Source organism: Megachile rotundata, chromosome 8 (genome assembly GCF_050947335.1).
Source record: "Megachile rotundata isolate GNS110a chromosome 8, iyMegRotu1, whole genome shotgun sequence".
NCBI lineage: Eukaryota > Metazoa > Arthropoda > Insecta > Hymenoptera > Megachilidae > Megachile > Megachile rotundata.
Genome location: NC_134990.1, coordinates 5,334,094 through 5,358,969, shown reverse-complemented (window position 1 = coordinate 5,358,969; position 24,876 = coordinate 5,334,094). Strand labels below are relative to the sequence as shown.

The following is a 24,876-nucleotide window of genomic DNA, read 5'->3' as shown; positions in this document are numbered from 1 at the left end:
ATATTAATGTATCTATACATTTATGAGTAATATAGTGGACTACTATCTACATTGCATACAACACAATTTATCCTTAATATTTTTAATAATTGTATTCACTAACAAATACAGAAGTATTACAGCGTACGAATACTAATGAAACTGTGCATTTATGAGTAGGATACTGAACCACTATCGAAAAAATATTTTTTCAACGAAATCCTGAATATTGCCGGGAAAACAAGAATGGGGTCAGGGGATGTGGAGCGAAAATTGGGAGCTGCAAACTGTTCGAGTAGGGGGCTTCGAAAGGGAGGGAGAGGGAAGGTTACATCGTGGAGTGAATGTCATTTATACCGGACGATGTGGTACACATTGTTAGCCGCGATGACGGGAACAGGATCCCTGTCAGGTATTGTATATTTTTTGGATCGCGATTTAGCCGTGATGTACGGCTGCGGCTTTGCGCGTTATATTAGTCATATACGGTCGGCCGTCCATTAGGTATAGCGTTATTACGCGTACATAGTACATGTATGATACCACTTATCCGAAAAACGCATCGTAATCGCGGCTCACCGTGTTCTTGCAGTTACAGACTGGTATGGACAAATTACATTTTACAGCGGCCATCTAACTTACAAGATGGTCATACTTTTTGTCGGGCGAAACATTTTTAGCAGAAATGAAAAATTCTGATTAAAAATGAACATTTTTTGTTATTCACCCTTAGTTGTGCAGTTGATTTTTGTACCGGAGATTTCAATTAAAATTATATGGAATTTTTATTGTAATTGAATATTAAACAAGTTAGGATTTACTTATGAAAACTGAGTTGTTTGGATAATTATAACAGACCAGAATTTTTTAAATTATAAGGTTTAATTATGTTAGTTAATTTTTGTAAATATAAGTTAGCTGAATTTTAATTTAGTAAGTAATTTGTTGTGTAGTATCAAAGTTAATTGTAACTTTTTGGGGTTTAGATATTGTAGATAGCTTAAAACAGTAATTGGTACAGTTATGGCTACTTATAGGAAGTCAATTTCCTAACTTAAAAATTTTAAATTTCAGAATTTATTGTTAAACTTGGAATCATCAAATTTTTTAATTGTCAAATTTCCTAATTCTCAAGTACCTAAATTCCCAAATTCTCAAATTCTCAAGTTCCAAAATTCTTAAATTTCCAAATTGTAAAATTTCTAAATTGTCAAATTTCCAAATTCTAAAATTCCTGAATTTCTAAATTTTCAAATTCTCAAATTCTCAAATTCTCAAATTCCAAAATTCTAAAATTTCCAAATTCTAAACTTCCTGAATTCCTAAATTTTCAAATTCTCAAATTCTCAAATTCCAAAATTCTCAAATTCCAAAATTTTTAAATTTCCAAATTCTAAAATTCCTGAATTCCTAAATTTTCAAATTCTCAAATTCTCAAATTCCAAAATTCTCAAATTCCAAAATTCTAAAATTTCCAAATTCTAAAATTTCCAAATTCTAAAATTCCTGAATTCCTAAATTTTCAAATTCTCAAGTTCTCAAATTCCAAAATTCTCAAATTCCAAAATTCTCAAATTCCAAAATTCTCACATTCCAAAATTCTCACATTCCAAAATTCTCACATTCCAAAATTCTCAAATTCCAAAATTCTCAAACTCCAAAATTCTCAAACTCCAAAATTCTCAAACTCCAAAATTCTCAAATTCCAAAATTCTCAAATTCCAAAATTCTCAAATTCCAAAATTCTCAAATTCCAAAATTCTCAAATTCCAAAATTCTCAAATTCCAAAATTCTCAAATTCCAAAATTCTCAAATTCCAAAATTCTCAAATTCCAAAATTCTCAAATTCCAAAATTCTCAAATTCCAAAATTCTCAAATTCCAAAATTCTCAAATTCTGAAATTCCTGAACTCTAAACATTCCAAATTTTTTAACTGAAAAACTATCAAACTCTACACTCTCCCACACCTAAATTCCTAAATTTGGAAATTTTCAAATTTGAGAAATTTAAATGTATTCCATCATTCCTGTATTTCCAAATTTCCAAATTATCAAATTTAAAAATTTCAAACTGCCTAAATATGAAACTTTGCAAATCTGAAACTTCTATACTTTCATTTCCAACTTTTCAAACTAATGTAGTTTGAAATTTTTAATTTTAGACGTTTAAAACTTAAACGTATAAAAATTTAAAGTTTCTATATTCTTTAATTTCAGAACCTTAAGTTTAACAATTTTCAATTCATAAATTTCATATTTCTTTCTTTTTAAATGTCTTACTGACTTTTTACTTGTTCAAATTTTTATATATCAAAATTTGAAGATTTGGAATTTTAACAACAATCTTAAAGAATTATTAGAACAACAATTGGTTAGAGCAAGAAAGTCCCAAAAATGATTACTTTTACACTATTTCTACCAAGAGTTGTTAAAAGACATTTTTCAAATTTTAATGAAATTAATCTCGAAGTTGAATCATTTCTCCAGAATTAATTTTTTGAATTTGCATACAATAGTTGTTAAATTAATTCAGCGATGTCATTTTTTTCCAGCTTATCTAGATCTAAAAATGTGCATACCATATACTTATTTCGAACATTCAAGTGTTTTTTGACACTTTAATGATTTCATGACAGTGCCTGATTTTAAAGCAGTTTACGTATAAATATCAATACAATCGCATCATATCAATTATAATCAGATTAGAGAATCCCGATGTTAGTTGTAACGGAAAATACAGGAGTTGCATTTTAGAATGCATTTTTATTTGAGAATCTTGCATTTTAGTGTACACCGCTGTTATATTTTGTAAATTGACGAATTAAACTAGAATTTGCAACCCAATTAAATAATCTCTAATAAAAACACATCAATGTATAAATATATTCCTCAAATTAAAGTGAAATGGGGAAAGTGCAGACTGATTTTTGTAAAGTTAGTATTTAAACGTAAGTATTTTCAGTCTGCTATGTAAATGCTTAACGCTGTCGATATCGAATGCTTCGCACAATTACTACTATTTAATTAATATTAAGTAGGACCTTAATTTTCCTTGTACATTTTGATTTTGATAGGAAATTGTTTAAAATGTCAACTACTCTGCACTTTCCCCGAAAATGGGGTAAGAGCGTAACTTGAAGTTAAATACTTTGAAACTTTATTTCATGTGCAATGGGGTAAGAGCAGAATTATTAACAAATCTGCTATAAAATGCTTTTTACTGCAAACAAGTACTCTTAGCTGAAATGTAAAAGGGCATATAGTGAAATAAAACAAGGAAACAAACATACTAAATGGAGAAACGCTCATATTGTAATAAAAAAAGCCTGTATACGCACTTGCCCCGTTTACCCCACTACCCCACTTCACCTTATCTACATTTAACTGATAATTTGAAATCCCAACAGTTTTGCAAATTATTTACATTCAAGCGAAAGTTGTCACAAGATACCTTTTGGTCGAAACAGGTATACTCAAAGTCGCGATAAAGATATTGTTAAGGCTCTTTATTATAGACCCAGTGATTTATTTTCGTTCATTATTTAAAATGAAAACTAAACAGCCATATTAAGATAAGTTTCGAAAAAAAAAACAATTTGCAAGTAGCCAAAAGAACATGCCCAGGTTATCGAAGGAAGTCGGAGATCAGTGCGATGCAAGAGGAGGCAAACACGGTGCAAATGCAACAAGACGATCGCAAGCAGAGCTAGTAAGCCTCCTTAAGTCTGTAACTCTGCCGTGATTTGTATCCTCCCTTTCCGCTGTTACGTGGAGAACGCGTATTCTCTGCTCTCCCCACACGTATCCAGCTCATCTCTCTACTGGCAGCCTACCGAGCAATTAACAAGTCCCCCTCGAGGGCTAATCCCGCTAATCCCTTGACTGATGCCCCCCCAAACCTCCTCCTCTTCTGGTGTGCCACCTCTCCTCTTCCACCTTCCTTCCTTCACCTTCGTCCGGGACATCGCCGACTACCAGCATCTCCTGCGTTCAAAGGATCCAAAGGATGTCCGACGTTCAATACGGGACTTTCAACGATACCCACTTAATCCTCGTTAGAACAAGACACCGAATGCTGGATGGATCTTCGTGATCTCAGTACTCGGTTCTTCACTGGGACACCTTTGACTCCCTCGTTTCTGATCGACTTTATCGGTTGGGTTATTTGTGGCCATGTATTTGCTGGTTGGGTTATATCTAGCTATATATTTATCGATTAGGTTAGATTAACTATATACTTATCGATTAGGTCACATCTAGCTATATATTTCTCGGTTAGGTTATATGTAGCTATATATTTATCGGTTAGGTTAAATTAACTGTGTATTTATAGATTAGATTAAGTTAACTTTCAACTCCTTCTGATTAGTTGTAGGAACGAGCTAACTCATCATTCAACTAATCAACTTCGAGTAGATAATAGCATAATTCTCGAAAGATCGTTGCAGTTAAATGTATTAATAAATTTTTTTTTTAAAAGAACATATATCAGAGTTGCATTTAATGTAAACATAAATTTCCTTACTTTAAGGTAATTTTCACTATAGTTGCAAGGAAAACAGTATTAAGTTTAGAGATTTATAGACACAGAAATTTCAAATTTTTAAAAATCAGAGATTTTTAAATTTGATCGTTTAGAATTTTGTAATTTAGTAATATGAGAATTAGGTAATTTAGTAATTTTGAATTTGGTACATTTGAGAATTTGAAATTCAACAAAACAAAAACAAATAATACATCTACTTTGCTCCAACAAATAAAACAAATGAAACTCAATAAATAAAATACATATTTTCAAGATAAAGTAAACCCATAATAACTGTAATAATAATAATAATAATAATAATAATAATCATGATAATAATAAAAATAATAATCATAATAACAACAACAACAATAACAATAATAATTTTTATTGTTTCATTGATTGATTTTATATGGGCCTTGACTGCTATGATTATTGGCCCAATAATTTTTACGTACTTTTGTATTATTAACAACTGAATAAAGAAACTGACGTTTGCATTTACCCATTTAATTTACACAAATAAACACGTCCAAAATAATTATTAATAAAATGAAACTAAAGAATCCATAAACTTCCTCATAGATTCCCCTGGAAAAAAGCTGCTCAATATGGTTTTAGCTCGATCATCGTCGACACTAGTCATTCTACTTTAATATCCGACACAAAACCATTTGCAACGAGCCCTTAGGGGCAAGGATTATAAGCAAAACCTTAGAAAAATCACTTATCGGCTTCGGTCGGGGTTTACGAGATTTAGTGCTATTCGAGTGGAGACTGTTAATGGGAAAATTAACGCTCCCCCATTTTTTCATTATGGCAACGCTCTATTTACGTTCAAACTTATATTCGCGGTTATATTAATATTTGATAGGTGTTTTTTCAGCGAACTTTATATTATTTAATAAAAGTTTTGCTAATAACCAAAGCTCCTTGTACAGTTTCTTGTATAATTAAATAAATTTTTTAAACACAAATTATGATAAATAGATTAACAAGAATTTTATAACTTCTGTTTATTTTTGGTTCTAATCTTTCGTTACATGTATGTGTTCATAATATATAACAAAATTTCAATAAATGTTAAGGTAATTAGACACCTCAATGTAATTAAAAATTTTAGTATGATACATTTCACTGTAATTGAAAATTTTTATGCAATTAAATGCTTTAATACGATACATGCAATTAAAAATTTAAATATTATAAAAAATTTCAAAATAAAAATAAAAATGCACTACATTTTTTATAACATTTAATAAATTTTAATTATTTCTTAATAATATAAAGTTTTAATATAATTAAAATTTTCAATATGATACAAAATTTAAATATAAGAAGTTTTTGTGTAATCAACTATTTCAATATAATTAAAAATTTGAATAGGATAAAAAATTTCAATGTGATAACAAATTTTAAAAAATTTCAGAAACATTATGTTAAAGCAAAATTATTAAAAATTAAACTTATTTTTCTTATACTTGAATTAAATGTTACTATGAAAAAACTAAACTCCAATACAAATTTTTAACTAATATTATATGATAATTATTGAAATTCACAATTTAATAAAAAGTATTTATAAAAATTTTGTTGTACATTTATATATTAATCTATTATTATGTATTTTATTCATCAATGATATTTACCATTTTTATTAATTTATTTATAATATTTATTTATTTATTTAATAATATCAATATTCGTTTATTTCTATTTATTCAATTATTTTGCTATTTCTTCTCTCAATAATTTCATAATTATTTTCAATCATACTATCAACATATCTTACTCTTTTATTCTTACTAAAGAAAAGTAGTACTTTGACAAAAAAATCTTTGTGTTTCATGACAACAAATTTCTGAACTTAAATTCCACTTAACAATAAAATAGAAAAAATAATGAATAATTAAAGAATAATTACAATACAAAATACCTGGAAATTTTGTCAAGAGATATTTCTTAAACACAACACAATGATCAATTCATTCGATACGAGAAAGAATACTTTTTTTATAAAATAATAACCGACTATTCAAAAAGTACGATACTTTTACTTTTGAAAGCGATTATTTTTTAACCCCAGATTTCTTACAACGTTATTACACTTTTTTGCTCATAATCCTACATAATAATACATTAACTTTTAACGAAAAGTAGCTGCACAAATAGAATTACTGAGAATGAATCAATGGAGCTTTGATCGTGAATGATTCGTTCACTATTGAATTGAAATGTTAAAATTTAAATACATCGCCACAAGGAGAGAAGCTAATAACGTTCAGCTTTGATTTATTATTAAGCTAAAACGCATTACACGAGCAGTAACGTTAAAATGAAAAATGTAAAAAATATTCTAATTTAGTTTAAACAAAGACACGAGGATGGGATACCAGTGCAAAAGCATTAATGAGAATTTATAATGCTACGGAATTTTGTCTGTTTCAGTATTTCGTACAATAAGTAAGGTTCAACGACGTGACACGAAAAAGTTTTAACAAATATGTCAGGGTTGGGCGGAATAATATCCAAATTAAAATTTTAAATAACGGAAACATATTTGAGAATAATGAATTGTTCTTTGTTCGTATAAACATATATTCTTTTATAATATACGATATTGTATTATGTGCAACATTTATAAAAATATATTTAAATATTGCATGTATAAAAATATATACTTATATTACATATTTATCACATATTTAATATTTATAATTTAAAATTTAATTATATTTATATATATTTATAATTAATTGTTAAATTAATTTAAATATTTATAATTTTTTTTTAATTGTATACACTTATAATATTATATAATTTATAATGAAATTGTACTACAAATATTACATATATTGTATAAAACATAATATGTAACAATATATTACAAAATGTAGTAATAAAATTAAAAAACAATTTGAACAAAAAATAATCACATACTTTACAATTTTATTGGAAATACAAATAATATGGAATTATTGAATTAAAAAAATTAAATTGAATTGTTACTGATTATTTTTGAAACAGCGTTAATTTGTTTAAAATTTTTATTTAAAAAACGTAGAATTTATTTTCAGTATGAAAGAGAATTTTTAGTCAATCCTAAATTATTAATTATTAATTATTTTTTAATGTCTCTATTTAAGAAAAAAGATTCTTAAGCACTGAATAAAAAAAATTCCAGATATGGAAATATGTGCCTTTCATATATTTTCAGTTTGATCCTCTCATATAGTCTCTAAGAATATTCTGATAAAATGAAATGAATTATACCAGAAGTTAAATAGGTATATTTTGAAACGAAAATTACGCGTCGCATAGTTGCGATAACATTCGTATTCACTAATTTACATTTACATATTGTCTCTTTGCTTTTATTAATCAAACGCGTCGGACGTTTTAATTAGAAAATGTTGGAGTAATTTAACATAACCGAATAATGTTGTACAAAACTCGTTATTTAATTATAAACTTAAAAACTGATTTGGAATTCACGCTAGAATAACCAAACCTGACAAAATAACGGACATCGTTTTTATTTTGAAGAATAGTTTTCATCATTTTAATTTTTCATTCTATATTTTAAATGTGAAAATAAATTTAAGTAATGTGAAGTTAAATATATTTAAGAAATGTATTTCTGCATATTCATAAGGGTATAAATAATTTAAATATAATATATTTATATTATAGTACATTGCATTGTAATTTAATATTTTGGATTATTATAAAATACTGTAAATGTACAGAAAAATTATTTGAAATTTCGCTTTAAAAACTTTAAAAAGTGTCAAGAGCAAAATTGCAAAAATTAGCTCTATGCTTCTTAAATATTGTGCAAAGAACATTTCTGAAAAGAAAGTATGACAACATATTGCTTTTTGGGTTCAAAATCTTGAAATTATTAAGTCATATATTTCCACGTTTTTGAAAAAAATATCTACTGTACTTATCAGTCAAAAGAACACAAGATAAACAAGAATCGTCAGAATTTCTCAATTTTCCACCAGAGGTCCCAAAAATCCTAGTCGGAGCATTTAGTCACTAGACATAACCCCTAAGGGGTTAATATTAAAAATAAAAGAAGTGTCCCAGCGATAAATAGCCAGGTTACCTCTAAAGGAGCGAGTGAAATATCCTAAAGGCAATCAGCTGGAAGCAATAACGATGATTTATAGCAAACAGCTAGCAGCTAGGTGTTTACACGCGTTTGTGTCGCCACGAAAGAAGAATCGAGGTACAGGAGGTAAAACCATTTCGCGAAGGTACAAAGCGTTTCAAGTTCGCAGCCAACTTATTTACGCTTCATATCGCTCACTTTGACGAATATAAATGTCTGCGATCACAAATTTATGGCTAGTGGTCTACCCCATGGTCGAACTCGCATAACCGAATCGTCCTTTAATGCTAATATCTGTATTAGGGCTGAATGCGTGTATGTACTTGGGTGTGACCATAATTTGAGAATTTTAGAATCTTCGAATCTTACAGTCATACAGTGTTTGCACTTTAAAATTTGCCATTTCGGAATTTGAGAGCTTGCACATTTGAGAATTTCGAAACTAGCAAATTTAAAAACTCTTCTTCTTTAACCAACACTTACGTTGATACAAGGAAGAAGTTCCGACACTGACCGAAGTTTACCGAACGTAGAAAAAAACGAGCAGCTGAAGCGACCGAGTGACTGAACATAAACAAGTAGTAACATATTCTAATGCACGAATAAAACCTTTTTGCTTGCATTTTTGCTGCAAAAACTTTTACCAACATATTTGTGACACTTTCCTGATTAAAATGAGACCAAACATGATGTAATTCGAAATATATTTACTTGTAATTTCAAGCGTTTTATTTATGTCGAGCCTTTAGAATATTAAGTAGGCGGTAAACAGACGAGTAATGACACATCGGGTAATTTCGTTTCTTTCCGATGCTATTCGGATAACCACGTGACACGTCGACATTCGAAATCGTATCTATGGTTTTCTGACATTGATGATTTAACTTCCTTAAGTTATTACATGTAAATATTTTTCGGATTATGTCATGTTTGGTCTCATTTTAATTAAAAAAAAATGTCAAGAATGTGATGGAAAGAGTTGTATGACAAAAAGGACTGGAAATAGAAAAATTGGCAACGCATTAATATTGTAAACAATATAACAGATTTGATCTTTGTCGACTGTCACAATTAAAGCGTTTCTTTTTCACTCGCCTTCTTCGCGTTTTAAACTTATTATTTATTAAGTTAGTAAATGTAGTCGAAATTATATGGTGTTTGATATCTTTTTATTCAAAAAAGTGTCAAAAATCTATCGATAAAAGTTTCGTAACAGAAGAATCAAAAATAAGAAAGTTTTATATTTTCATTGGTATTATTTCACGGATATACCCAAATGTGGATTACGTTATATCTCCCGATGAACGAGCTTCTTATCTATAATCATGTACATCATTTTCACTTATATCGAATTTTTACTGTACCAATTTTGTACCAAAATCTTCAAACAGAGAAATTCGAAATTTTCCAACATCAAACGTGAGCTCTAAACAAACTATGTTCATATTGAATCTTCAGCAAAATTCTCGTCATATTTCCCGGACGTTTGATCGTTTTAAAGAATTTATGATATCGATGGAATGTACACGAGTCGAGAGTCCTCACACTTGCGGGCCGTAGGATTTTATCGTGGTATTTTCTGCCTACTGAATAACACCGGTACTATAAACTATAAACCCCGGCTGGGCCTCAATAACGATAGCGAACAGAGTCTAATAAAAATGATAAAAGGAGAAACTCGGCGAACCTTCGAGTCCGTCCATGGAAAAGAAAGACATCTTCCAAGCTGCTTTCTGATCGGACAATACCTGAACGAAGATTTGCTCTTTCCGCTCCTGTTTTCGTTCTTTTCTTCTCGCTTTGTCAATTCTGCCACGTTTTATAACCTTCATTGTAAAGATTCCTGCGGGTCAGTCGACTTAGGCTTACTGTGCACTCGGATACAACGTTGCCTTCTCTTCGGTGAAGTTCATTTACATTCGTATACAAACTTAACAATTTTTCACTTTCTACGTCACTACATTAATATGTTTTTAAATTTAGAAAGTTCATATATTTTTATGTTTATCAATTTTTAAATATCTTTTTACTAATGTTCAGCTATTCTAATTTATATATTTTTAAATTACTTAAATTTGAAAATTTAAAAAATTACAAATTTCTAAGTTGATAAATGTTCAAATTTGTATATTCCAGGTTCCCCAAATTTCTATGTTCTGAAGTTCCTAGGTTTTTTAATCTCAAGATTTCCAAATACCCAAGTATTTTAATTCTTACACCGCAAAATCCCTAGATTCCCAAATTCCAAGATTTGTGAATTCCTAGACTTAGAAATCCCTAGATTCCGATGTCCTAAAATATTCAAATACTTATGTCCCTAAATTTCTAGGACATGAAATCCCTAAATTTCCTAATTCCTAGATTCTCGAATTCCTATGTTCCCTTATCTCTAGATTTTTGAATCTCAAGATTTCTAAATGTTTAAATTTCTAAATCCCCAGGTTTCCAAATATCTACATTCCTTAATCCCTACGTCCTAAACTCCCTAGATCCCCAAATACTAAGGTTCTTAAAGTCCTAGACATCCAAATTCCTAGATTCTCAAATTCCAAAATACCCTAATACCTAGATTTCGAAATCCAAAGATTACCAAATACACACTTCCCTTAATTACTACGCCCCAAAGTCCCTAGATTTTTAAATTCTAAGATTAATAAATTACTAGACATAAAAATCCCTAGATTCCCAAATTTCAAAATTTCTTAGTACTTAAATTCCGAAATCCAAAAATTCCCAAATACCCGCATTCCTTAATTTGTATGCTCCAAAATCCCTAGATCTCCAAATACCAAGTTTCTTTAAATTTCTTGCTTTCCAACTCCCTAAATTCCCAAATCACAAAATGTCTTATCACTTAGATTCCAGAACCCAAAAAAATCCTAAATACCCATATGCTTTAATAACTATGGACTGAAGTCCCTAGATTCTCAAATACAACATACTAGATTCGCAAACTCTAATATGAAAATACAAGAGTACCGCAGTGTTCAAATACTAATGCGAGTAACTGTACGCGTATATTGAGGAACGTGTTTCGGTTTTCAATGATATAGCCAGCTTTGATGCGTCAAAGTTATGGTTATTGAGACAAAACGATCAGCGATGCAGGTAGACGGGGGGCTCAGAAATAGGGTGACCGCAGTGAATCGGCAGCAGATGGCCAGCATCAACGTTGGCAAATTGTAAATTAACGGGACATCAGTCCACTTTTGTCCCTCGTTCCTGTCCCCGTCTCTCTCTCTCGCTGTGACAAGCTCATGGTCAAGTTTGCCAATAAGAGACGCGTTCATCCTACCCTCGCTACTTTTTGCCAGTTTTCAGTGTTTTTCTGCGACTCGTTCGCGTTCCTACTCACGGACAACCTCGCCGCGACATGATCGAGAAAGTTTGACAAGACAATGCGGGAAGATCCGAGAAGTTTACGTCAGATTTACGGAACCCGTCAAAATATTGCTTCTTACGTGTCCCATTCTAAATTTTTATTGTCTTCTTAATTTCGTTAAGTTTTAATGAAATTTTAAAATATAAAAAATTTGAGAATCTGAAAATTGAAAATATAGAAAGTATGAAAATGTCTTAATTTATGTTCTTATCTATATAAGAACATAAAAGTACAAAAACTTGAATATCTGAAAATTTCATAATTTTTCTATAGTATAAGAATTAATACAATAAAAATTTTGAAAGTGGCCTATTTGCTCGACGTAAAATTTCAGTCCAAATCAGCCCAATCGCTGTAAAAAATTGACCAACGCATGCTGAATAATTGCCCGTACAACAGGGTTGTTTTGTGGCATTCAACGCGTTAATAAGTGCTCTCTTTCCACGAAAAGGTAAATCGAACAAAGTAAAAGGCAACAAAGGAACATCGTAAACGTTCACATACACCCATGGAATGAATGAGCAAACAGTAGATGGAGAGATCATCTTCTCATTCTCTCCTTTCTCTTGTTCACCCCTTTGCAACGCACCACCTTCACCCCTCTGTGCGTTTGTACATCGATAACACCTGATAATAGGTAGCTACGCTTTTGAATGCATAGGGTGTCCTATTTATTACCAAACTATTTTATATGCACACACAGGTATTGTTGCTCTTATTATGCAATATATTATTCTTCACCGTAATATAATTTCTTATTGTTTTCTTGTTATTGATATTGCTTACCTTATCATAAGTATGATAAGTTTACCGTATTAACATATCATACTTATTATATTAATGAAAATGATAAATATGTGATAAATATACAGACGTATAACAAATATATTAAGTGTTATATTTAGTGTCAAATAGAATTATATTATATTTGTTACTATAAGGTGAAATGGGGTAAGTTCGTAAACGGGGCAAGTGCATATACAGGTTATTTTTATTACAATATGAGCAAAATTTCTCCATTTAGTATGTTTGTTTCCTTGTTTTGTTTCACTGTATCCCCTTTTATATTTCAGCCAAGGGTACTTGCTTGCAGTATAGAGTACTTGCATAATGCAGTAAAAACCATTTTATAGCAGATTTGTTAATAATTCTGCTGTTGCCCCATTGCACATGAAATAAAGTTTCAAAGTATTTAACTTCAAGCTACGCTCTTACCCCATTTTCGGGGAAAGTGCAGAGTAGTTGACAGTTTAAACAATTTCCTATCAAAATCAAAATGTACAAGGAAAATTAAGGTCCTAGTTAATATTAATTAAATAGTAGTAATTGTGCAAAGTGTTCGATATCGACAGCGTTAAGAATTTACATAGCAGACTGAAAATACTTACGTTTAAATACCAACTTTACAAAAACCAGTCTGCACTCCCCCCTCCCTCACTTCATCTTATTTATAAATACAATATTACTGTAAAATAGTGCATAATATTTAATAGTTCAACTCAATTTACTACTTCTAATTTATTTTAAGAATAAATTGAAACATCATGTTATTTCAATAATAAATTAAAACTAATGAGCCAGAATAATTTTAATTAATTTATTGGTTAAAACTTCAAATATAAACATGTGAACTATTAGCGCATTGTACACAGTCTTCTATTTTTATACCAGACGCTTATTAAAGTGGCGATGTATTGTGAGATGAGCAAATAAAACAAGTTGATCTGAGGGAGATTGTTAAAACGGATTAATTGGAAACCGATACTTGCAGCAGTGATATCTAGCAGGTTTCCGTACCAGGTGACGAGAACGGAATTTTGTAAGCTACTGTGAAAGATGATACTTATTATAGGGGAATATTTTCGGTGATTAATGCGGGAAAGATTTATCGGAAACAGAGGTAATGGACAGTATTCGAAAGCTGAAATTATTAGACAATTTTCTATTTCTTTGCTGTTTTTATAAAATTGTGATGGGTGGATGAAGTGACCATTGAGGGGATGATGGATACCGGTGTGCACGGTACGGGCAACTAGGATTTATTTCATTTATTAAATAAATGAGAAATGAAATTGTTAAATAAATAAAGAGTCAAATTCATAAATTATTAAATTAAAAATCTGACAATTATGGGGTTTGAGAAAGTGAACAACTGAAAATTTTAATGTTCGAAAATTTGTGTAATTTGAAATTTGGAAATTTAGGGATTTGAGAAATTGTGTGTTTGGAAATTTGAGAATTTAAGAATTTATAGATTTTCAAATTTGTGAGTTCGAGAATTTGAAAAACTAAAGATTTATACATTTCAAAATTTTTGAGGTTAGGAATTAGAGAATTTAAGGATTTATAAATTTTTAAATTTGCGAGTTTCGGAATTTGAGAATTTAAAGATTTATACATTTCAAAATTTGTGTTTAGGAATTTGAGAAGTGAAGGATTTTAAAATTTGGAAATTTGATAATTCGATAATTTGTTCATTTTGAAATTTAAGAAAATAAAAATTTGTACACTATGAAAAATTATTACTTGAGAATTTGTATATTTTGGAATTTTGAAATTTGAGTATCTCGAGTATCTTCAGAATTAGCAACATTATAAATTTGTATTTTTGGAAATTTTGTGATATTTTAGTAAAATTTAGAAATTTGAATATTCTTAAATTTGAGAATGAAAGGAAAATTTTGAATTTTAACAAAGTGTCGAAATTAGAAAGCCAGATTTATAAATTTAGGAATTTGAAAACAGGAATACTCGTATACAAGACATTTGGTAATAAAGAATTTTGCACCTCTCGTTATTTTGACAAACAACAAGCGTGTAATAAACAGAAAATAAGCAACATATTTTTTTATCTGCGGAAAACTGTTTTAAAGGGTAAAATATTCATACGGAAATAACGGTTACAAACGGCAATTTAATTATTTCATATACACATATAACAATGCAATATTTTTGGACGAAACCAATCAGAAAATTTGTATCGCAATGAGCTACCAAAAACACAATTTGTTCGATTCAATTAAACAATTTCATGGGGGTGAATGCCACTCCTCTTTAAACACAATTAAAATTACATAAAAATTCGTCAAACGGTGGACTGAAAGTGATTTAATCTGTAAAAATCAGTGGGGATTTTCCAAATTTCAGGAACTGGGTATTTGGAATATTTGCAAATATTAAATTTCAGAGAATGAATTAAATTTTAAGAACGTAATCACTCAGAATTTTCGATATTAGAAAAATTTGGGGATATCAAATTTGAAAACTTGAAAGTTTAGAATGTAGAGTTGAAAATTTAGAAATTTGAGTAGTTGTGATTGTATTCGAGAATTTAAAAATTTGGAAATTTGAGAATTTAGAAATTTGGGTGTTTGGGAATTCCAGGATTAGAAAATTTGGGAATTTGCAAATTTGAGAATTTAGAAATGTGAGTATTTGTGAATTTCAAAATTAAGAAATTTGAGAATTTGAAAACTTTGAAATTTGGGTATTTAGGAATTTCAGAATTAGGAAATTTGAGAATTTGGAAATTTGAGATTTTTGGAAATTTGAGAATTTGGGAATTTTAGAATTTAGAAATTTGGGAATTTAAAGATAATGGAACTTAGCATTTCCAGATTTAACAATTTTGCAACTGTCAAAACTGACTACTAATTGTTACGAATTGAACTAAAACATTTTTTCTTAAATCGTTCTAAATTGTGTCCAAATATTCCTTAATTAAATTTGTGACATATGTCACAAATTTAACCAAAAGAATTTTTTACTTTTCCCAAAATTCGACATGACCCCAAAATAACTTATTTCTTTGAAATCCCTACTGTACCCAAGAAACACATCGTTTCACGTTATAACACCCGGTATATCCCACATTCGTAACCCTCCTCCCCGTCCGATTCGAACACGAAACATGTAACCACTGGATCCAAGTACAAAACATCTAACCACTCGTTTCAAACACAAACATGTAACCACTCGATAGAAATAAAAAACATCTAACCACTTTATACAAATATAAAACACGTAACCACTCGATATAAATACAAACTATAATTTTAATCAACGTAGTAGCAGAAATACATCAAAGGTAAGTATAAGAACAGAAGAGGTTGGTAATGGAAAGATTAAGAGAGGTCCCGTCCAACGCGAAAGAAGAGGAAACTCGGTCGATTTGGCAGATCCTGGGGGTCTGTGGTGAGCCACGAAGAGGTGCTCAGAAACAAATCGACCGGGTCCAGAAAGGAGAGGAGGAAGTTTACGATATCCAGAGAGGCCAGTTTTTCTTCGTCCCCGGTTTTCGGAAGATGTGAGAAAGAGGCGACGGGGGATAAAAAGGTGAAACAAAAAGCCGATTATGTAACCCGCGGGATGAAATACGGGTGTTAGCAGCGGGGGCAGACACAATAGGGTAATTTTCACGCGAGATTTGGGAGGCGATTTCGCGAGAGGAGCCTCAGCGACACCATCTTCCACCCACCCCGCTGTCCTTTTTCTCGCCACCTTTCTTTCTCGATAAGCCGACTGTACCACCCTTCCTTCTCTTACCCCCAGAGCAACCCCCGGAGGGTCCATGCCCGTGAGATACGACCGGGGCTATTTCAATGTACCGACGCGTTTGTTATTTCTACCAGTTTGTTATTCAGAACCAGCAACACGAAGCTTCGCGACAAATAGCCATCCTTCTTCTTCTTCGCCGCTCATCCCCCTTTCTTACCCTCGTCGCACTTCACTTCCACCTTATGCCGAAACGTTTCTGCGAACAGCATATGCTTCTACATTCCTTTTCTTGTGACCGTGCAATTCATTCCCCTAGATTTCCGGTTCTTCCGCGTTTTATGCTTTCTAGCATGTTTTATGGGGTATTTTAGTGGACGTTTTTCTGTTAGAATTTAGACATTTTTGAACGAGGTTTTTAATTTGATCTAATCAAATTTGAGATCTTTAATGTAACACATTTGGTTTATTATAACGTAACCAGTTTCAGTTATTATTATAGTGTGACAAGTCAGGGTATTATTATAATCTGACAAGTTTGATTTCATTATAATTTAATAAGTCTTATTATACTGTAACAAGCTTGAGGTATTACTGTAATGTAGAAGGTTTGGGTTACTATTGTAATATAACAAGTTTGGATTATTACTTGATAATCCAACCCCTTGCTTTGTAAAATATCCTGCAACTGAAATTTATTTCATTGAATTTATTTTCATTAGACTCTTTTCTTATACAGTTGGATTCCTTTTACTATTTTATGCAAAAAAAGTGTTGGGGTACAGTAGTAAAAAAATTATGAGTTATCAAGGTATTCTAAGAAAATATTTCTTTCGTAGAAAATGCCCAAATGCTTCTTTATTAGACTATACAAATTTCAGACAGCGCTCTGCAATTGTTTTCATAACTGAATTAACGAGGTCTCTGTTTACAATAGCTCATTACTTTATTACCCCTCCTTTTAGATCCTCTACAGAATTTAAAAAATTTGAAAATTCGAAGATAAAATTTAAAGATTATGTGAAGATAAAATAAATTTTATGTTTTAAATAACCCATAGTAAAAATCGTGTGAGCAAAGTAGCCAAGGTACTGAGGTACGTGCCGACGAGTTTATTACCGTACTTATTTCTTAAATATCGAATGATCACTCGTGAAGTGTGTGCTGGTGCTATTATCTTATTGGAAGAAATCCAAATTTGGTTGCGATGAAGCGCTTCGGCATTTTCTTAAAATACTTCAAGAAATAATATTTTTACTATTGTAGCCCGCTACTTTTTTACGTAATATCGCAAGAGAAATCCAAGTGCGAATAAAATTGCATTTGCATTTTAAAAAATAGTGCCATTGAATTCACATACACCGCTGCACTTCCAAATAAAAAATGGTCCCAATGTAGTGTTGTTTAACACATTGTTTGCTGCGTCATCCATATATGGGTGACACTTAAGCTAAGTTGATCTAACACGAGTATTATTAAAAATTTGTTCACTTTCCTCATAAAAAATTGTTGCATTAATTACATGGATCTATGGAAAATAAATGTAATAAGATATTGTGAAAATATTTGGTAAAATTTATTAAAAATTAAAACACTACTTAATGCAATTTTCAATTGTTTCAGTGTGGCAGTCAATGTGTTAAGCCACTTGTTTTTCTTCTTTGACATTTTCCTATATGAACACTGGAAACGGTGTTATAACTTAATACAGTTAAATCACCCTGTATATCTTTCTACATTAATCCGCACTGTCATCGCTGAGATTTCGAAGTGAATTCCACGACTCTCTCCTTTAATTTAACAATTTATTAGCTATTTACACTACACGTCTTTACCATTCGCTTTCGAAATCTATTCTAATCGCCACGTGCCAACCGTCGCGGTCCGGCAACCGGCGCGCCGTAAATTATCGAAGATTGCCGAATCGTTCCGATTAGCTCGGACGCGTCCTATCGGAGCCGCAGTTGGCCTTTTTAACAATCGCAATAAATTTTCCCAGAAAATTCTACAGATTTCTAACTAGAAATTCATTTTGCACAATAACAGTGGAGAATCGTACGTAAACACGAACACCCTGTGTACAAATATTCCAGAAGTATGTTTGTCGAAAGCCGTACGATACAATGTAGCATACGACATTCCGTATTAACGAAATACGTACTACGGAGCGTTATAATTTTCCAGTAAAGTCGACAGCATGACTCGTGCTAAGTTCGACGAGCAGCGGAAAAGGCATTATGGGTTTTCGCGAAATTTTATCAAACTTTTATGCGTAACGTAAAATCGTTTCGCGTCGATAACTTGAAACGTATACGATCCCATAAAACCGGATTTCTTTACGAATACAATTTCCTGTGTAGCAATTGCGTCGAAAGGTACCAAGTTCCCTTCTTTTCCCTGCTTGTTCTCGCCCCAATCGCATATCCCACCTACTTACGGTGCGTGTTCCCGGTATAAAGATAAAATCGTCGCCGATGAAAACGAGCTGACATTCTACCACTTTGACGACTAATAGCATCAGGATACATGAGATCACTTACCTGTAACAGAGAAGAGAAACGTGTTATTAGTACGAGGGCCGTGTAACGATTCAATAACTTCAACTACTCTGGGTCTACAAAACATCCGGTCGTGTAATTTATGTACCGGGTGTTTATTGAATATGTCGATGCATTGAGGGATAAGTGGTATTCAATTAAAATTGCAGAAATATGTAAACATAATACTCAAGAAAATTAATTTCGAATGCAAGTAGAGTGCAACGTAAAAAGATTAATTTAAAGTGCAAGTGAATGCTCAAAAAGATGAACATCAAGTGATGTTCAAAAATATTAATCTGAGGTGCAAAAGCAGTATGAAGGCAATCAGAAGCAATTCATTTATAATGCCTAATAAAACTAATAAAGTTACGCTTCATAAAATAATGGAAATTCGAAGATGAAATATCGCGGATCAAATTGTCAGTCATTCGGTCGTTTGCACTAAACTTGTGTATAAATCCTGAATCGCATGCATTGTCTGTGATTTGCATGTATAAGTGTGGAGGTTAGCCTGAGGGTTAATCTGCTACGTGCATGACGTCCCTCGATAAACTCAGAGTCGGATGCGAACCTGACATCGCCAATCTGAAACGTCTGTCTTTTCACTCGACTCCATAATAATTATTCAAACAATTCTCTAAATGATAATGGACCATCAAGAAAATGTCACTAAACGATGTGCACGCATTACAAATTTTACTATAAATTCAGAGGCTGAAGAACATGGATGTAAGTTCTCTTTTACATGAATATGGATATTAAATTTGTAAATATAAAATTATTAATTTACATAAAATTTATATTTACTTTTGTATTTTGAAATTTTTACTTGAATATAGAGATTAAATTTTGGAAATATAAGTATACAATTTAGTAGGTATTGTGTATTTATTGTGGACGTTCATTCATTGAAAGTTGTGAAGAATCAAAGATTTGATATGAATATATTGTAGGGTGCAATGTTTATGGCAATATATGTATGGAGATATTATTTATGTAAATTTGGAAATTTTTAAACTTAAGACTTTTAATTTATAAATATTTATATTCTTGAATCTTTTGGTTTTGAGATTAATGAAGGATCAAATGTAAAGACCAAAGTAGTAACCAAATTATGGTCGTACTTTTTAAACAATTAAAATGTAATATCAATTTGTGTGTTCTAAAGCAATACACATTCATCTGACTATAAAAGAAAAAAATGGTTACAAACCGTACGTTCGATTAGAAATTCAACACGCAGTAGAACTATTCGAACCATAACAGAATTATAAAATACGACAGAAATAGTTCTCTTCTTTGCACCAGTTATGCCGGAATAGCACTTTATGTAGCTTTTCACGATTTCTACTTTCGAAGAGCAACTACTTGATATTCGTTGCACCTTCGATGGGAATCCCGAGGGACGTAACCAATGTAGGGACGTAGGGGTGTGAGGGTGTGAGGGTGGAAGTGGAAGACGAGAGAGAAGATACAGGTTTCCCGGGGGCGGCTGATGAGGTATTGATGATAGGATCGCGTCAACACCAGCTGAGCCAATTACACGCCTAAATCTCCACTCTCCTCTCCTTCTCTCATCCCCATTCCAATCTCTCTTTTCCGCAACAAATATTACATTCAATTTTTGCTGAACATTTATAATCTTTTCTTTAAATTTTCGCAAATATTGAAATAGAAAGACATAACCGTAAAGACTTTGACCCTGATATATGTATATGTTATTAAGAGCATGTTTCTGAGTAATTTTTTCTTATAACTTAATTGTTGCTTTAAATTTGAAAACTTTTAAATTCTGAAAATTTGGGAATGTGTAAATTCTTGCGTTTATATATTTGGAAACGTATAATATTGAAGCCTGACACATTTATATATTAAATTTCAATTAATTTTTAAGGTTAAATTAATTTGAAGTGTTCGTATTTTTAAATATGTAATATTAAAAATTTTAAGTGTTTGCACATTTCAAAAAATTGCATATGTGTAGATTAGGAAATCTGTGAACTTGATGTTCCCAAACTCTAAATTTGAAAATTGAAAAATTTTTAAGCCTATAAATGGGTAAATTTGTGAATTTAAATAGTTGTAAATTAGATAACTTAGAAACTGTCAATGTTTCAAAATTATTAAGTGTAAAATTTGCAAATTTAGCATTTATAAATTTCTCAGTCCACAAACTTTTAAATTTGTAAATTTAAAATTATCTAAAAATTTATATTCCTGAATTTTTATAAATTTCCAAATTTAAAAACTTCAAATTTGAAGACTTGGAAGATTAAAAAGTTTTAATTTATAAATATACTGGTGTGAAAATTTGTAACTTAATAAAACTTTTCAATTTGAAATTTTTTAATTTTTGAATTCCAAATTATTTTTACTAGTCTGTAAATAAACTAAAAAGTTTGTAATTTAAAAATTTTTTAATTTATAATTTGAGATACTCAAAATTTGGAAATTGGAAGATTCCTAATACTCTAGTCTGAAAATTGTGAAACTCTTAAATCTAAAAATGTATGAAGTCGTAATATTTTAAATTAAAATATTTGTATAATTAGAAATACTATCACAAAGAAATTAAAAAACTATAATATGAAAATTCGAAAATTTAAGTGTTCTAATTTCTAAAATTATTCAAATCCGCTGCACAATTGTCAAAGTGAAGTGAAGTAAGTTCGTAAACGGGGCAAGTGCGTATACAGGCTATTTTTATTACAATATGAGCGAAATTTCTCCATTTAGTATGTTTGTTTCCTTGTTTCGTTTCACTATATCCCCTTTTATATTTCAGCTAAGAGTACTTGTTTGCAGTATAGAGTACTTGCACAATGCAGTAAAAAGCATTTTATAGCAGATTTGTTAATAATTCTGCTCTTGCACCATTGCACATGAAATAAAGTTTCAAAGTATTTAACTTCAGTTAAGCCTTTACCCCATTTTCGGGGAAAGTGCAGAGTAGTTGACATTTTAAACAATTTCCTATCAAAATCAAAATGTACAAGGAAAATTAAGGTCCTAGTTAATATTAATTAAATAGTGATCTTTGTGCAAAGCGTTCGATGTCGACAGCGCTAAGTATAGCAGACTGAAAATACTTACGTTTAAATACCAACTTTACAAAAATCAGTCTGCACTTACCCCACTTCACACTAACTCAAATTTTGCTAACTAGATTTTTCCTGAGATAGCTTATTCATTGATGCATCAAGCATTAATAACATTACTAAACTAATTAATGCTATGTCCATCATTATCTCAAACTTCCTTTAATTTGGTAATTAAAGGAAATCGTAAGAGTTCAGTAATAGGGAATTCTCTCCATATATAATGTACAATTTTCGCAACTATTGCGACAAAATAATGAAATTGTAGGCATTTGTGTAACGCGAACCAGGAAACGTTTGCACACTAGATTCAATCTAGTACGTGTAATGTCACTTTTGAAATGTTGAATACGCGCTTCGATTACCCACCTGGAAGGACGATGCTGAAGTGAATGCACGGTTACACCGCAGATGCATTATGTGTTTCAATGGAATCAAGCCACATAATAGTAGCTTTTAAGTCGATAACTATATTCAATTCGTATATACGACATTTATATTCGTGTATGCAAAATTTATTCCTTCTTAAATGCACTTTCTTGTGCATGGTGTATTAAATATACGAAAAATAATACATATTGGAAATAGATTAAATGCGGCAATGCTATTTATATTTTTACCGTGTTAACTATTACTCATGGTTGTCTTTTTTTGTGCATTTCGTCATTTTATCCGCAACAGCGTATCAGCACGTATCTATTTTATATATCAAAGTTATTTTGTAATCTGTCTGCCGGGTTTTATATGTAAGCACTTATTTCATATAAATAATAAGCGTTTAGAGTTCAAATAGAGAAAGTATCTTCCAAACTTTGGAAGTTCCTGATTTTCAAATTGACAAATTTGTCGAACTGTTAAATTGTGAAACTCTGTAATTGTCAAATTTTTAAACTTTAAAATTCAAATTGTGGGTTCCAAATTTCTATATTTTCAAACTTATACATTACCAAATAACTAGGTCCAAAAATTACTATATTTCCATTACTATAATAATATTTCCATTATTATAATCCCCATTTTTAAAAAAATATAGATCGAATTTCTACATTCCCAACTTCCCAGATTTCTAAATTCCAATATTTCCAAATCCCTAAATCCCCAAATTCCTACATTTCCAAATCCTTAGACTTCTAAATTCCTATATTCCAAAATCCCTAAATCTCCAAATTCCTACACTTCCAAATCCCTAGACTACTAACTTTCTATATTCCCAAATCCCTAAATCTCCAAATTTCTACTTCCCCAAATTCCTACATCCCCAAAATCCTTAGTCCTCCAAATTCCTATATTCTAAAATCTCTGAACCCCCAAATTCTTATATTCTGAAATCCCTAGACCAAAATCCTAAATTTCCATACCCACAATTATCGAATGCTAAAACATCTCTAAAAGTGCATGAATACACTGCTTTACCCTCAATTGTATTTTTCACAGAGAAGCCAAATTTACTCTCAGCTATACTAAAACGTTCTATACTAAAGCTATACTAATACATAACAGTTATTATAATAAACTTGAAACATCTCTCTCTAATCGCAACATACACAGAGTGTTCAGAAAACTTCTGTATATAAACGCGCTCCAGTTTCCTCAATGGAGAAACATAGATAACAATGACAGCGTTAATTTGTTACATTGCTAACGAGCGTGTGTGCATTATGCACGAGAATGTTCGAAGGGGATTGACGTGTGGCAATCGATAAAGTCTTTTCGGACGGTTGTGTAAACCAACCGCGAGCTGCATCGGCAGAGGCCTGTCGTTTGGTGACGACTTTATCGTGGATTAATTATGGAAAATTAGCCGATCGAACGTATCGTGCCGGAGGAAGCGACGTGATTGGGTATTAGCACTCCCATATTTGCTGCCTCTCTTGCTTGACCTAGCAACGGCAATAACGACAGCAACAGACCGCCACTGCTGGCTACGGTAACAGTAGCATCATCATCGTCATCATAGTCATTAACGTTCGTGGAAGGGATGAGAAACGATCAATCGACGGAATTTGCTGCTCCTTCGACAAATACTTGGCGTGTATCATCTTCACGCTTTTAGTTATACAGTCAAACATTTATATGTATAAGCTAATGTATCGGGCATGAACTTTCACTTAAATCAATATAGACAAATCTTTCGGATCTGAACTTTTGCTTATGTCGTGTAGTTCCGACACTACACTCGCGTAACTGAATCGTTCTTTAATATTAACATTTCTATTGTTTACATATGAATATTTGTATTGTCATGTCTGTATGCGTGTATTGTCTCGGGTGTAACCATAATTTAAAAATTTGGAAACTAGAAAATTTAAAAATTGTAGTTCTTCAAGAGACACTTACGTTGACACAAAGTAGTTCCGCCACTGACCGAAGTTTGCCGAACATAGAAAAGAACAGCGAGCGTCGGAAACGTCCGAGCGACCGAACATAAACAAGCAGTCACATATTAGTGACACTTTAATGCAAGAATAAAACTTTTCTACTTGCATTTTTGTAATTTCAAGCGTTTTGTTGATATTAAGTTTAGTGTACTAAGATTGGCGGTAGACGGACGAGCAATGACAGGCCGGATAATTTCACTTTCCTTCGGTGCTATTCGGCTAATCACGTGATACGTCGGACAGTCGAAATCGTATTTATGACATTTTATGACTTTGAGGATTTTATCATACGTATATATATCTCGAATTACGTCGTGTTTGGTGTCATTTTAATCAGAAAAATATCACGAATGTGAAAA

At 31.2% G+C, this 24,876-nt stretch overlaps 1 protein-coding gene across 4 annotated transcripts in view; it reads right to left on the bottom strand.

The window, feature by feature from the left end:
* The window catches only part of LOC100876912 (E3 ubiquitin-protein ligase Rnf220), a 341,536-nt gene that overhangs the window by 108,185 nt on the left and 208,475 nt on the right, over nt 1–24,876 (bottom strand). Inside the window, exon 2 of one of the 4 annotated variants that reach the window (XM_076534799.1) lies at nt 18,939–19,041. The exons of the other annotated variants lie outside the window; for them this stretch is intronic. Within the exon in view, the coding sequence (XP_076390914.1) occupies nt 18,939–19,041 (103 nt within the window). The remainder of the gene's footprint in view (nt 1–18,938; nt 19,042–24,876) is intronic. 4 annotated transcript variants of the gene reach the window in all.